Here is a 15,008-nt window from a genome sequence, read left to right on the forward strand (position 1 = left end):
GAGGGAGGAGGCCAGGACCCAGGATGATGTCTTCACCATGCAGTTGCTCTGCAGGCTTGGCAGCTGGAAAATGCCACCTTTTTAATCATCAGCTGGTGACCTGGATTTGAAGACAGTGAGGGGCAATAAAGAGTACTCTGGTGGAGGCCACTTCTCCTCAAGTGTTTTTTGGAAAGAATTTGTGCCAGAGAAATTGCAAAAATCTTTTACTTATTGGGATGGCAAAGAGAGATTTTTCTGACTAAGAAGAGGAACTGTTAAGGTTGAACAGCACACTGAAGTCAGACCTGCTGGAGTTTTGCTGGAGTCATCCTTCAAAAGATCCTGACACACTAGCATCACAACAGTCTTTTAAAATGCTTGCCTCATGGAGAGAAGGAGGAAGAGTGACCCACCTGAGGGACACTGTTTGTATTCCTTAACGCACTGCTGGGAGATAGGAATATCATTAACAATGAAGATGATTCCAGAACTTCAGCTAACAACAGGGTATAGGAAAGGATGAAAAAGCTAGTACTTATCTGATGGTGCCAACTTCTTGCCCCAGGTTTCCTGTGTCTTTAGGCTGTGATTCACATTTGATCTTGAAGACTGGGCTTTGCCACTGGCTTTCATCATAAGGCATTCTGTCAACCAGACATCTAAGACTTCCATCTTCAGCACTGGACAATCTATTTAAATTTATTTACATGATTTAATTTCTTTTTATCTCAACTTCTTTAATCTGTTTAAATCTAAGTTAAAGATTTAACCTCACGTTTTCTTTTACTGATTGTTTTTTTGGTTGCTTTATTCAAGCATAGGTTTGGTTTTTTTTAGCAAATTAACAAAATTAAGTCTGCATCTGCTGTTTTTAAATTGTTGCTATTTTTTAATTGTTAGGAAAAAAACACACAACCTCTCAACAGATTTGTTACTGTGTGGTCAGCATCTAGGAATCTCCACACCCAAGAATAATGATGGTAGAACTCTCTTCCCTGAGAAGAAGCCTGTGTATTGGAAACCACCTTCACTGGGAGAATAAGGATTTTCATCCTTCATAAGAAGCAGTAGGACAGTTTGGAAGCCTGGAGTGACCTTCCAGAAAGACCTGTGGTGTGACCACAAATGGTTGGTCCATCTTTGGAGAAGCTGGTGCCTCAAAACCCACAGCTGTCTATACAAGCAAGACCACTGCCCTACATCAAAGTAATTATATAAGATGCAAATGCCACCCCCCAGAAAAAAATTGAATGCCCAAAATGTCTTTAATGTCACTGATATTTCATTCAGTAATAATAATCTCTTCTATTTGAACCTTCTTTCTTCTACCCTTCTACTCTTTTCTAAAAGGGCATCATCTAAATGGGATCATCATTAATTCAAATAATTACAAAGACATGGAAAAATGTAATTGAACGGAATTTTGTATTTAAACTCAATGTTTAAAAGAATCAGATCCATTTCAAAGCTACTTTGAAAATATGCCTTATAATGTTTGTTCACTTCTCCTTCTCCCATTCCTTTGAAGGACATATCCCAAAAGAGGGATATGGCACAGACAATGGAAGATCATACGCTTCTCCTTGCTGTCAGAATCCAGAGCCTGTGGATGTTTTTATGGGTCTTTCATGTGTTGTAGAGCAGTGGGTCAGGATCTCTGTATAATCCTAAATTGCCAGCCAGTCGTTTACAGAGTTGAAAGTCAGAATTAGGTTATTTGGACATGAAGTCTTGCCAGGAAGGTCCCCAAATCCGTGTGGAAAGTTAGTTTCATGGAAATAAAAAAGAGGTAAATGGGACACTGTTTGAGGTGGTATTTTTAGGCCACGTGTTAGATGATGAGAACACAATCCTAGGAAAGGAATTATGTTCTCAGAGAAAACTTGACTTCACCTTAATTCTACCAAAGGCCTTGAGAAACTAACGGAATTTGTTATTAAAGGTCAAATGGCTTTAGTATGGATTTTTTAAAAGGAAACAGCTGTTCATTTGCAAGGGTAGTAGCTGAGTCTGAAGGCCACAAGATATGATAAAGAATCAGAAGATGGTTCAGAGAAAACAGCTTAAAGTAGCTCTTGTAATTTCTTTGAGAAGTTGGTACAGACCCTGATATAAAGAGGTTAGATGAAGCTCATGGAGCTAACAGTGATCAAGTATGTATGGCTAGGGAGATGAAAAAGGCAGCCAGATTCACTGGCAGCTAAATTACATCTTGCTCCATGTCCTCCAAAATGAGACTGGAGTAGTTAAAAGGTGCCAGAAGAGCCTGGGTGAAATGAAATCGGCACATAACAAGGAATGACATGTTCTGAACTGGAATATGTTTGGTCATCTGAGCTGTAACACTCATTTTGGTGGGAAAAGACTTTTAAGATGATCAAGTCCAACTGTTAACCTGACATTGGCAATATCCCCTTGGGTCTTCTCCAGGCTAAACAGTCCCACCTCTCTCAGTCTTTCCTCACAAGAGAAATGCTCCACATGATTTCTCATTGTCATAGCCTTTACTGGGACTCTGTCTAATATGTCCATGTCCCTCTTGTACTGAGGAGCCCAGAGATGAACCCAGCACTCCAAGTGTGGCTTCACCAGTGCTGAGGAGAGGGCCAGGATCCCCTCCCTCAACCTGCTGGCAAAACTAATGCAGCCCAGATGCCACCAACGTTCTTTTCTGCTGGGCACATTGTTCAACCTGGTGTCCATCAGGACCCCAGGTAATTTTCTACCAAGCTGCATTCCAGCTGGGTGGCCACCAGCATGTCCTGGGCTGTTTCTCCCCAGGTGCAGGACCTCAGGCTCTCTCTTGCTGATCTTCATGAGGTTCCTGATGTGGCATATGCTTTCCTTTCACCCAACTTTACACCCATCTAACATGATGACTGCTTGAAGTTGGACATGTGGTCAGTCATACTGAATTACTATCTTTTATTATTAATAATTAACACCAGTTGGAATTGTGTACAAAACTGACACTAATACACTTGCCAGAGTTTGGAAGTTGTAAATGACTCCAGAAATGCTTGAAGGTCTCAAAATAGTCATTGAAAAAATATATTTTTGTAGACAAAGAAAAAAAATAAATCATGCTTTTATAATTTATGAAGTCTGTGATTTTCCACGGGGAAATAGTGTAGGTTCTGGTATCTTCATGCTAAGAGAACAGGGCCTGAGATCTTCCAGACAGACTCAGAGTTAGGCATCACTTCTCATTGAAACTTACAACATAGTAACTCATGCAGGGTCTTTTAAAACGCTCAACATTGAACTGAGAAATCAGTCTTAAACAATAAAACTAGAAATAGAAAAACTGAAAGCACACCATGTCCTGTTCACAGGTCAGTCTTGTACTTCCCATGACCATTGGATAGTTTTCTTCGCCCCTTCTACTGATTGCTGCTTCTTTTCTTCAACACAACTCATTAAACACTGTGATTATTTTATTTTTCTGTTTCCTCCTTATCTCATTTCGTTTTTATTTTTTCCTCAGTGATTTTTCCCAGGTCTGCTGAGCTCTCCTTACTTTTCCCACCATCTGGATAGCCAGCTGTTGCTGCTCCCACTGAGTGAGTGAGCTGTGAAAACAGTTGTTCAGAAGCTGATTTTACCTGCTGTTCCCAGCCTCTGTGGAACTGGAAGTTCTGATGATCAGGAGGAGTGAAATAATGTATGAAACAAACCTCACTGCTTCAGAGCAATGTGACAGAAAGGTGGCTAAACAGGGAGGCAACACAGATAGGTCCAGTTTGAGAAGAAATTATATGAAGAAGCAAGTTGCCAGCTAGGACAGGATGAACTAGTAAGAGCTTGGGAAGTTGAGGGCCAGCTGTGCTCTCCATGTCAGCCTGATGGTATTTCTGGAGGGACTGGATAAAAGGGAAGAAACTTTGACCTAACACTAAAAAAAGGTTAGGAAATGAAGGCAGCAGTTTCAGCTGCATAACAGAACAAAAATGCAGAATACCCAGATAAATTCCTCATCCCTGGAAGTGTTCAAGAGCAGGCCAGCAGGAAAGCTGGGGAGGGACTTTTGAGAGGACAAAGGGATCAAAATTGGAAGAGAGGAGATTTACGTTAGACATGAGGAGGAAATTCTTTAGTGTGTGGGTGGTGAGACACTGATTGCCCAGGGAGGTTGTGGAAGCCCCACCCTGGGAAGTGTTGAAGGGCAGGTTGGATGGGGCTTGGAGCAGCCTGGGCTGGTGGGAGGTGTCCCTGCCCATGGCAGGGGGGTTGGAACTGAATGAGCTTTATGATCCCTTCCAACTCAAAACCATTCTATGATTCTATGAACCATTCTGGAGGTTTCAGATGGAGTCAATTTTGGAGAGATACAGTCAAAAAACCAAAAATCTTATCAAAATCTCACCAGATTCTTCAAATTCACTGTTGTATGCATTCCAGGTCTCACTTATGCGGAGCAGATTTTCTTCCATGGCTTGAATGTCCATGTAGGGACAGTTGCACTCTGGGAATTTGGGCCCACACTGACACCAGCAGTCATTGTCCTTGCAGATGAACTCTCCCTCTGAATTGCAGGCAATATAGCTCAGAGCTGCCTGGACAAAGTGCTCTTGCAGATACTCAGGCAGGATGACCTGAAGACCTGAGGGAAATAGAGTCTTTTGTTAGGAAATGAAAAGGAATGCTCCAGCCAAGCAACTTCCCCGACCCATGTGACAAACAAACCAAACCCAGACAAAAATATATGAAAAAGATAACTTTTGTGGGACAATTGAAATGCCTCTCCAGCATTTTCACTGTGTAATATTCCCCTTCTTAAAATTAATTTCAGATATATTCCTTACATTGCCCTCTCACTATGGAACATCCATTCCACTAGTAACCCGTGCTCCTTAGACAGAACATTTACTGGTGTAATTTCATTCTAGGGAGGCTGTCAGAACCAGAAAAAATAAAAGGATTACATCAACTTCTGACAAAGAATTGCTGAATGAACAGCTTCAGCAGCCAGAGTTTTGCAGCTGAATTATAATCTTGGTACAAGCAGCTAATGCAAATTTACAGAGTGCTGATGGAGGGGAGGCAGCCCTGACAGAGAGAAAAGACAGTGTAAGCAGAAAAAAGAGGTGTGAAGGTAAACATTTCCATTTTGGATTTGTTTTCCATGTTGTCTTTGACACAACAAGCTTCAGCTTGTCTAAATAACTCCAGTTATCCCTTCATGATTCTGCAGAGGGAAACAGAAGAGTGGGATAAACTGTGCTGGAGGAAATTTTAGCTTTGAAATGGTGAAAAGGAAGCCCAGATAAACAACCTTGAGTCTTGTTCAGCTCTTCCCCCAGAAGTATGAAATCTTTTCTGCAGTTCTGATGATACATTCTCCTAATGACATGGCATTGATGTGTCAAAATAACTGTCTGAGGGATGCAAAGATCATTTTCCACATTTTAACTGACTAACATTATACATCTGCTGGGGAGCATTAAAAATAGAAAATTACTCCTGGAGACATTTCACTGCATCCCACTGAAAATGATAAATTCTTTTCGTAATAAATAAATAAATAAATAAATAAAATATACTGGCTCTGAAGTAATTTGATGATTGTTTGGCTTTTAACCTGTTCTGGGGAGAAAGGAAAGGGGAGGAAAAAAAGCACATGGATATTTGAAACAGGAAGAGGATCTTTCCTGGACAGCCATTCTTAATAATCACCAACAACTTCATGTCCAACTGATACAGGAACCAATATGGAAAACTTTCACAATTGAGAGTAATTGTCTAGCTACCTCTGACTGCTAGTTAACAGCTCTGTTCTTCTCTCCTTGAATGTTCACAGAGGTACAGAAATTAGCAAGAATTGAGTCTGTTTTCATAGGAAGAATAATTAAGTTGTTCCTTTTTTTCCTTTCCCTTTCTTTCTCTCTTTTTTTTTTAATATATAATTACTACTATTTTTCTAATGAGTGAGGTGCCTAACCTTCCAGGTTTTCTTAAAATTCCCCAGAGGAGCCTTTGGACCCCTCATTAGAGTCTTTGAAAATCTCTGTCTGGCTTCTCCTGTGAACCCATTCCTTTCAGGGGGACGACTGCATGAGGCACAAGCTGCTCCTCACTGGGTGCAAAGCAGACACTAAATATCATTCCCTGCTTGGTGGAATCTCTGGGAATGCAGGCTGCTTAAAAGGTGTGCAAGGCTGTGCTAAGTAGGGCTGTAAAATACTACCAGTATTCTTCAAATTCTTTTTTGGTGTGTCCAGGAATTGTTTCAACAGCAACACGAGTTACTGACATTTCCTTATTGCACACCCACCCAAAAATTAGAAAAATGACCTTTTTATGAGGTGGAAGAAAGCAAAACAAATGGTGTGATAAATGTCACCCTGCTCCAAAACAAATTAATGAAATTGCACCTACATACCTTGCAACTGAATCTTATTTTCAGGACTCTGAACCAGAACAGAGCTGACAGAATCTAGGTTGTCATAGTTACTGCAGCCAAGAGGACCAGTCCGTGTTTCTGTTACCTGATGGTAAGGGAATGGAAAAGCATTTTTATTGACAACAGACTGAGGAGGAGTTCAGAAGTTCATAAACTTGCAGAAATAGCTCAATTTCATTACAAAAAGTCTGACTGCAATTGTTTAACCAATGCTACCAACTTCTGGGAATGCTCTTTCCATTGAAGAGAATCCTTATGAGCATTTCAGCTGACCAACAGTCATTGGCTCATTTATTTCTTCACAGCTCTGAGAATGAGTTTAAGAAAAGTGGCTCATAAAAATGAGGATTTTCACTGAGGAAACTTCTGTAGGTGGCAACTCCTTGTTGCAATCATGGAGAAAACTTTTCACTTTTCCCATGTAGCACCGCAGGATCTGGAAGTAAAAATCTTTCATGACCTGTATTTATAATGGTGCTGAGAGAGCAGGATGGCTGTTTTTTTTGGGGGGATCTGCCATAATCTCACACTTCTTAAACTGGATTGGGTGCTGTAGAAAATTGATGGCTTTGTAGCTAAGGTCCCCTTTAGTCCAGGCAGAAATAAGAAGGCAAAAGGGCCATCAAAAGTCATCTAGGGGCATGGCAGGAAACGTTGCCCATGGTGTATCATCCCAGTCTCCTCTCCTGCCAAAGCACCACCAATTCCTCCATCATTCCCCCTCCCAAACTAATTGAACATCAGGAGAATGCAGCTCAGCTAAAGTAACTCCTGGCTGTTCGTGTTGCTTTGGGTTGCCTGGCTCCCTTCCAGCATGTGCTACCAGCAGCACGTGTGGGTGGCTGCAGCTGGATCTGGAAATCATTGAAATGTCCCATTTTCCAAGATCTCTTGCGCTTTCCCAAAGTGAATACCAAACCTCAGGCTGTTCCAAGCTCTTGGCACCTTTCTGTCACTTTGAACTAGTGTCCCCGAGAGTGGAGAAGGAGATCTTTGGCAATGCCAGCAGCCTGTGGAGAGGACACACAGAGCTGGCTGCAGCCAAAGCTGGAAGCAGAGTGCACAAGGAAATGAGAGAGTCAGGATGTCTCCTCCCTGCAGAATTTTGGCAGTCTTGAATTTAGATTGACCCTGGTTTTTGCTTCATCATCCTGAATCAGCACAAAGGCCCAAGGAGGGCATCAGACCCAGCTTGGATGTGGCTGGAAGGACGACTTGGAGCCTCCAGTCTTCTCCCTCTCCCAAAATTCCATTCTGAAACCTCCTTTCTCTGTAGCAGGATCATAATCTCTTTGTACAACAACAAAGGCTGTCACCTCCATTCAACAGGATAAATAGCCAGGAGACAATAAAAGAGGGATGAATTTCATTAGGAGTATTATCCTAGTTCTGAAAGATTATGCTCAGCACTTATCCATGCAAATCTTTATTTAAAGATCCATTTATTTTAGTGGTGTTTTGTTTTGTTGTTTATTATTATTATTCTCTCCAACCATTTGCAAAGAAACCAGTGCAGCTTCATAAAGCTACATGAAATGCAGGACCAATAAAGCCAATTTTACAATTCCTATCCCCTCTTCTTCTTCTTGGGCCTCCTGAAATCACAAAATAAAGAGAGTTATGAAGTAGTTTTATAATTCTTATTGCCTTTTTGTTCACTCTTCCTTTGGATTAGGCAAGACACAGGTAGAGACTCCCACTGGGATGATCATGGGAGGGATAGAGCTTGGTGTATTATTAAGGTGTGCCAAGAGGCAGAATGGGGAAAAATCATTAATAAATGGCTTTTTTGTTCCCTTTTTAGAGCCTGCTCCTACAAATGAGATTTTGCGGTGACTCACAGATATTCATGATTGTTATAGGTAAGCAATATTGTTATAATAACAAATAATAATCTAGAAATAAAGCTATAATAAGGACCTTTTTCAGATATTATATTTTGGAAGTTTATATTATTATATTATGGAAGTTTATATTCCCAAAATAATAAAAAACAAGACTAAAGCAGAGAAAAATTATCCAAACTCCAACTTTTCATGGATGACACCTGTAGTCAGAGGTCAACATGATGTAGGTACAGCTGCTATTGATGCTCTGCACAAATCCTACTCAGCAAGGATTGTAAATCTGAAAAATCTGCAATGGAAAAATCTGCAATGGAAGAAACTGAGTGATTGATAAATGAAAGCCTCCAATTTCTGTCAAATTTGCTGATCAAATGCAAGGTTTTCATTTTTGGGTAACAAAGCAGACTACAGAGGGTAAAAAAAATAATGCTACAATGTATTAATTTTTGTTCTATCCAGTATTACTGAAATCACTGATGATTTTACATTTTCTGAAAGGATAGGAACAAAAAGAGAAAGGTGATGGCACTTCTTTAATTATCTTCCACACCAAGAAGTGTGATTTTATTTAATCTGAAGGTCAGAACTGAGAAGTATTTTGTCTGAAAGCATGCAATAAAAGATTTAGCAAAAAAAAGGAGAGGGAAAAGGAAGATATAAATGCCAAGATGGTGCTAGCAGAGTCCAGAAACCATTGCTCTGAACAAAGAGCTTCATAACCACATTCGTTTTGCAAGAGCTGGACCTGAAGCCCATGAAGAACACTCACCTACCAAGCAAAATACCATGGAACAAAGTTATTTAATACCCAAACCCCCTGAAGAACCAGTAACAGAAGCAGTGTGAAACCATCTGACAGGAACCAGGCAGGCCATTCTCAAGTGTCTTGTTTTCCAAGATGATCACAGAACAGCTTTCCCTGGGCAGCAGGGTTTTCAGTTCCCAGAAATAAACGGCACCATTTGGCATTAAGGAGACAAATGCCTCCAGTTTGCAGCCAGTTCCATCTCATAACCATGGTGATAACGACCCGATTAGAGGCACTCTGAGAACCTACCTCCCAGCACTTGAGCAGGCCTGAATTCTTCTGCTCTCACTGGGTAGGATTTTCCCTGGGAAACGCTGGGCTTGTTTTCTCCATGATAAACCTCTAGAAGGCTTCTCAAATAAAAAGAAAATGTGTTTCTGCTGGTATTTTGTCATGCTGTGTGTTTTTAGGATTCCTAATGCCATGCCCACGCAGAGGTCATGCAGAAAGGACTGTCCTCTTCAGCAAGACTCTTTAAAAAGTTGTTTGGCTCTCTAGAGAGGGGGGCTCTCTAGAGAACCCCCCCTCTAGAGAGGGGGGCTGAGCCAACACAAAAGAGGATGAGACAATGCCCATCACCTCAAAACAGGCAGCCACAGTCATCTTGGTAGAAACCTCTTTAATATTTTAAATATTACAATGAGTTAGAGCACACTAATCACATATACATGAAGAAGGTCTCTTCTGGATGACTGCTGCAGGCAGAAGAAGGGGCAAAAGTCTGGAGAGGGATGAAACCTGAAGTCTTCAGGATTCTCTTAGATGACTCTCCTATCAACCTCACCTTCTCCTGGATGACTCCCCTATCAACTTCACCTTCTCCTGGATGACTCTCCTATTAACCTCACCTTCCAGACTTGTCTTCTATCCCATTGCCATCCCTCCACATTCTGCAGTCAGAGCTCATTTCACCTAAAAAAAAAATTGATCAAATGAAGAGGAACTAAATGTCCTTTCTATTTAGAAGAGGCTCTCCTGCCAACTTTTTTTTTCCTCCCAGGATCCACAGTTTCTCACAAAAGCACCTTTCTCTCAGCACTTCACCACACAACACTTGCAGCTCTGCTGTCCTATTTGTGTCATTCAGCCTATTAAAAGCCTCCCACTAATTAGTGCATAATTAAAAGAAATCATATCTTCCAAGGGCTCCAAGCACTGACAGTTGTCATGCTACCAGCTAGATGAACATTTCTGAAGGAGGTGTGGACAAACCAACAGCACCCACCATGGCAGGACTTGGATTCATGGTTTTATCTTTTTTTTTTTTTTAATTGCCAGAACCTTAGAGGGATAGAGCATTTCCCACAGCTTTCCTAGCAGCAGAATTGATGGCATAGGAGTGGTTTTTCATTTGAAGAGCCCACTAACTCAGGAGATCTGAAATTGCTCCCATCGCATCTTCCTATCATCTACTGTTGGAAGATGGAACAGGACCAGTAAACATGATCTTTCTGCAAATGAAATGGCAACATTTTCATTAACTTTATTAGAACTAGAATAAGGATCTCTTTCCACCTTTTTTTTTTCTAGGCAAGGAGGAGACTTTCAGTGAATGCAGCCATAAAGCTTCCCAGGAGATCAGTGCAATCCCTCCATCCCTCTCCCTTGTTTCTATACTCCTAGGAACTGCCTGTGAAGTAGACTGCTCCATTTCAACAACAATGAACTTGAAATGTATTATCCCCACATAATGCATAAAAATACCTCAGAAATAACTCTAGGAATTGGAAATTAACTCAGGTTATTTGAATTAAGGTCTGTTGTTGCACTCTTTACAAATATTATTATTATTTTTTTAAGGCTGCTTAGGTCCCTCTGGTATGGAGCAATCACCTGTCTGTTCAAGCCTATTCCCCACCACCTCAGAGAGCATTTTCTTGTCTGGAAATTCCAGGAGAAGCCACAAGGACATCAAAACAAATCTCTGAATCTGTGCTGTGCCACAGGAAGATCAGACAAGAATCCCAGGCTGTCAGGAATGCCCCAGCTCTGAGCTACCAGGGCACATTTATAGGTCGAATAGATAAGTTGAATGAGATGGGGGCCAGGGAAGGAGGAAGGAATTGTGACTCCTGTGCTTGTCCTGCCACCCAGCTCTACAGACTGCAACACTACTGAGCCTGAAAAGTGAAGATTTATCCCAGCTGAAATCACTGGCAGCGTGGACAACTCTGGCATCCCAGCCCTAATTTTCCCTTTTCAAGGACATTTGAAAATCACTGAGTGTCAGATGCCACATTCCCATGCAGCCTTCTGTAAAGCAACGGGGAAGTCTGTAGGAATGAGGCTGTTGGCAAAGCAGTGAGGGCAGAGGCACCAGAGTCTTATTTCCTGCACTTTCAGAAATCCAGGCTGCACCAGTCCCGGACAGGGAAGGACACTCTCTCAGAAAGAACAACCCACCTCTTTTAATTCACCTTGAAGAAGAGGTGAGAGTGAAGTTCACTTAGGAAGAAGTAACAGACTGAGCAAAGCATTTTATTTTAGTTTACATTGAGATATTTCTGCTTGCCCACATCTTAAATGAATGCTGGTGTGATCCTTTCACAACTTTTATTGCCTACAAAGACAGCTGAGCAACAAACTGCAAATGAAATCTATCTATTTTGCTTAAAAGATAAAATTAGAAACAAAGAGGACAGCAAAGCTACAAATTAAAATACTATTTCATGCTGGTAAGAATCTCAAGGTATCTGCAGAACACAAAAGCAGTGATGCCCAATCCCTAACACTCCATCTGCTTCCAAACATAACTCCATTAATGCTGTTCATCTGCCTGGGGATAGGAAGGTTCTGCAGAGGGACCTGGACAAGCTGGATCGATGGACCAAGGCCCATTTTATGAAGGTCCAACCAAGCCAAGTTCTGGGTCCTGCACTTGGGTCACAACAGTCCCAGGCAATGCTCTAAGCTTGGGGACAGAGTGGCTGGAAAGTGCCCAGAGGAAAAGCACCTGGGGGTGTTGGTCAAGAGTGGATGAATGTCAGCCAGAGTGTGCCCAGGTGGTCAAGGAGGCCACCAGCATCCTGGCTTGTGTCAGCACCAGTGTGGCCAGCAGGACCAGGGCAGGGATCATCCCCCTGTGCTGGGAACTGCTGCGGCCACACCTTGAATCCTGGGGTCAGTTCTGGGCCCCTCAGGACAAGAAGGACATGGAGGGGCTGGAGCGTGTCCAGGGAAGGGCAGGGGAGGGGGGGCTGGTCTCTTCTCCCAAGGAACAAGTGATAGAACAAGAGGAAATGGCCTCAAGTTGTGCCAGGGAAGGTTTAGTTTGGATATCAGGAACAATTTCTTCACCCAAAGAACTGCCCAGGGCAGTAGTGGAGTCCCCATCCCTGGAGGGATTTCAAAGCCCTGTAGATGTGGTGCTGCAGGACATGGGGCAGTGGTGGCCTTGGCAGGGCTGGTTTAAAAGTTGCACTTGATGATCATAGAATCATGGAATGGTTTGGATTGGAAGAGATCTTAAAGATCATCCAGTTCCAGCCCCCTGCATGGGCAGGGACATCTCACACTAGACCAGGTTGCTCCAAGCCCCACCTAACCTGCCCTTCAACACTGCCAGGGATGGGGCAGCCACAGTTTCCCTGGGCAACCTGTTCCAGTGTCTCACCACCCTCATACTGAATAATTTCCTCCTCATTACTAACCTAAATCTCCTTCTTCCAGCTTTAAGCCATTCCTCCTCATGCTATCCCTCCTTGCCCTTGTCCAAAGTCCCTCCCCAGCTTTTCTGGAGCCCCTTCAGGCACTGGAAGCTGCTCTAAGATCTCCCTGGAGCCTCCTCCTCTCCAGGCTGAACAGCCCAAATCCCTCAGCCTGTAAAGGTCTTACAGGTCTTAATGATCTTAAAGGTCTTTTCCAACCAAAACAATTCTATGAACCTCTTACTATTTAAAAGGACAGAAATAACTTCTGCTAAGGGAAAAAATAAGAGGATAATGGTTACCTTTAGGACCTAAAAGGAATATAGTGTTTAAAGTCTTAAAGCTTAAAAACCAAAGTGATAAGAGCAGGTTAATTAAGAACCTAGTTGTCCATGGAGATGTGATTATATTTTTCTGTGCAAATCTCAAATTTAGTTGCAATATTCTCTTCAGTAATGTCTCTAAAAACGTACTAACTGAAGCTATTGCCAGAATTTCTCTTTCCTCCCCTGGAATACATGTAAACTCCTGATTTATTTTTGTTGTCCATAGCACTGTAATTCCTTAGACTCTGCACCTCAGCACGACAGGACATTTTCCATGTCCGTTTCATTTTCCTGCCTCTCATGGGGTTCTCACAGAATCTTAGGGGTTGGAAGGGACCTGGAAAGATCACCCAGTACAAACCCCCTGCCAGAGCAGGGTCACCAAGAGCACATCACACAGGAACGTGTCCAGGGGGGTTTGAATGTCTCTAGAGAAGGAGACTCCACAGCCTCTCTGGGCAGCCTGTCCCAGTGCTCTGTCACTCTCACAGCAAAGAAGTTCTTCCTGAGATTCACATGGAGCCTCCTGGGCTCCAGTTTGAATCCATTGCCTCTGGTCCTATCACAGGGCACAAGTGACAAGAGCTTGTCCTGCCTTCTTGATGCCCTCATGTATTTATAGACATTAATAAGATCCCCCCTCAGTCTTCTCCTCTCTAGACTGAAAAGGCCCAGGTCTCTCAGCCTTTCCTCATCAGACAGATTTTACAGTCCCTTCATCATTCTCGTAGCCTCCATTGGACTCTCTCAAGTAAATCCCTGTCCCTCTTGAACTGGGGAACCCAGAACTGGACACAACACTCCAAGTGAGGTCTCACTAGGGCAGAGTAGAGGGGGAGGAGAACTTCCATAGACCTGCTGGCCACACTGTTCTTAATGCACCCCAGGATACTATTGGCTTTCTTGGCCACAAGGGCACATTGTTGTCCCATGGGTAACTTATTGTCTACCAGGACTCCAAGATCCATCTCCACAGAGCTGCTCTCTAGCAGATCACCTCTTAGTCTGTACTGGTACCTTCTGTTGTTCCTTCCCAGGTGCATTTGCTCTTGTTGATCTCCGCAGGGATTTATTTTTAGGTGGTATTCTCATTACTTCCCACCCATTTATTCCCTCTGCTAAATGGTTGTAGCATCTTTGTCCTTCCTGTCTCATGGATGCTGCCAACCCCCAATTTATGCAAAATTCTTCCTTTTTTTATGCTGTTCATTTTTACATCTTTTGCTGCATATTTGAAGGTTCCCCTGCAGAGTTAATAACAATCGATCTATCATTCAATCATTAAATCCCTATCAGATGTTCAAACTAAAGGGCAACACTGGGCTGAATTTGTTTCAGAACAGAAAAGCAACTTTGTAGCTGTGTTCTGTCTACAGTCTGATCTTTCAGATTTGGTGTGTCAAAATACCTGGAAATAAGTGCGTTTCTTAAAATCTTGTCACATATGCACAAGTCAAGTGAGGAACCTCGTAGCATAAGGCCTGAGATGGTTTTGGTTAGACTCATCCTTAAATATAGAAACTTTTCATGTCAAACTCTCAAAAGTTTGAAGACTTGAAACTGCCTTTAGTGAAGAAGTGGGAAAGTGAAGGGACCACATTTTATTTCTATTCATGGAACCATGGACTTGTCGGAGTCTGAAGGGACCTCTAGAGATCACCCAGTCCTACCCCCCTGCTAAAGCAGGATCACCTAGAGCTCATTACTCAGCACTGTATCCAGGTGGGTCTTGAACATCTCCAGAGAAGGGGCCTCCACAACCTCCCTGGACAGCCTGACCCAGGGCTCTGTCACCCTCACAGTAAAGAAGTTTTTCCTCATATTCCAGTGGCACTTCTCATGTTCCAGCTTGAGCCCGTTGCCTGCTCGTGTCCCTGGGAACTACCGAGCAGAGTCTGGCTCCATCCTCCCTGCACCCACTTTTAGGTACTTACAGGCATCAATAAGGTGTCCCCTCAGCCTTCTCCTCTCCAGGCTGACCAGTCCCAGCTCCCT

General features: G+C 42.7%; 1 protein-coding gene across 1 annotated transcript in view; it reads right to left on the minus strand.

Moving 5' to 3' along the window:
* BRINP3 (bone morphogenetic protein/retinoic acid inducible neural-specific 3) overlaps positions 1-15,008 on the minus strand; it is a 122,018-nt gene that overhangs the window by 35,211 nt on the left and 71,799 nt on the right. Inside the window, exons 4-5 of the mRNA XM_010002161.1 lie at positions 6,365-6,470; positions 4,349-4,585 (exon numbers count right to left, since the gene is read on the minus strand). Of these exons, the coding sequence (XP_010000463.1) occupies positions 4,349-4,585; positions 6,365-6,470 (343 nt within the window). The remainder of the gene's footprint in view (positions 1-4,348; positions 4,586-6,364; positions 6,471-15,008) is intronic.

Source organism: Chaetura pelagica, unplaced genomic scaffold (genome assembly GCF_000747805.2).
Source record: "Chaetura pelagica isolate M959 unplaced genomic scaffold, ChaPel_1.0 scaffold457, whole genome shotgun sequence".
Lineage (NCBI taxonomy): Eukaryota > Metazoa > Chordata > Aves > Apodiformes > Apodidae > Chaetura > Chaetura pelagica.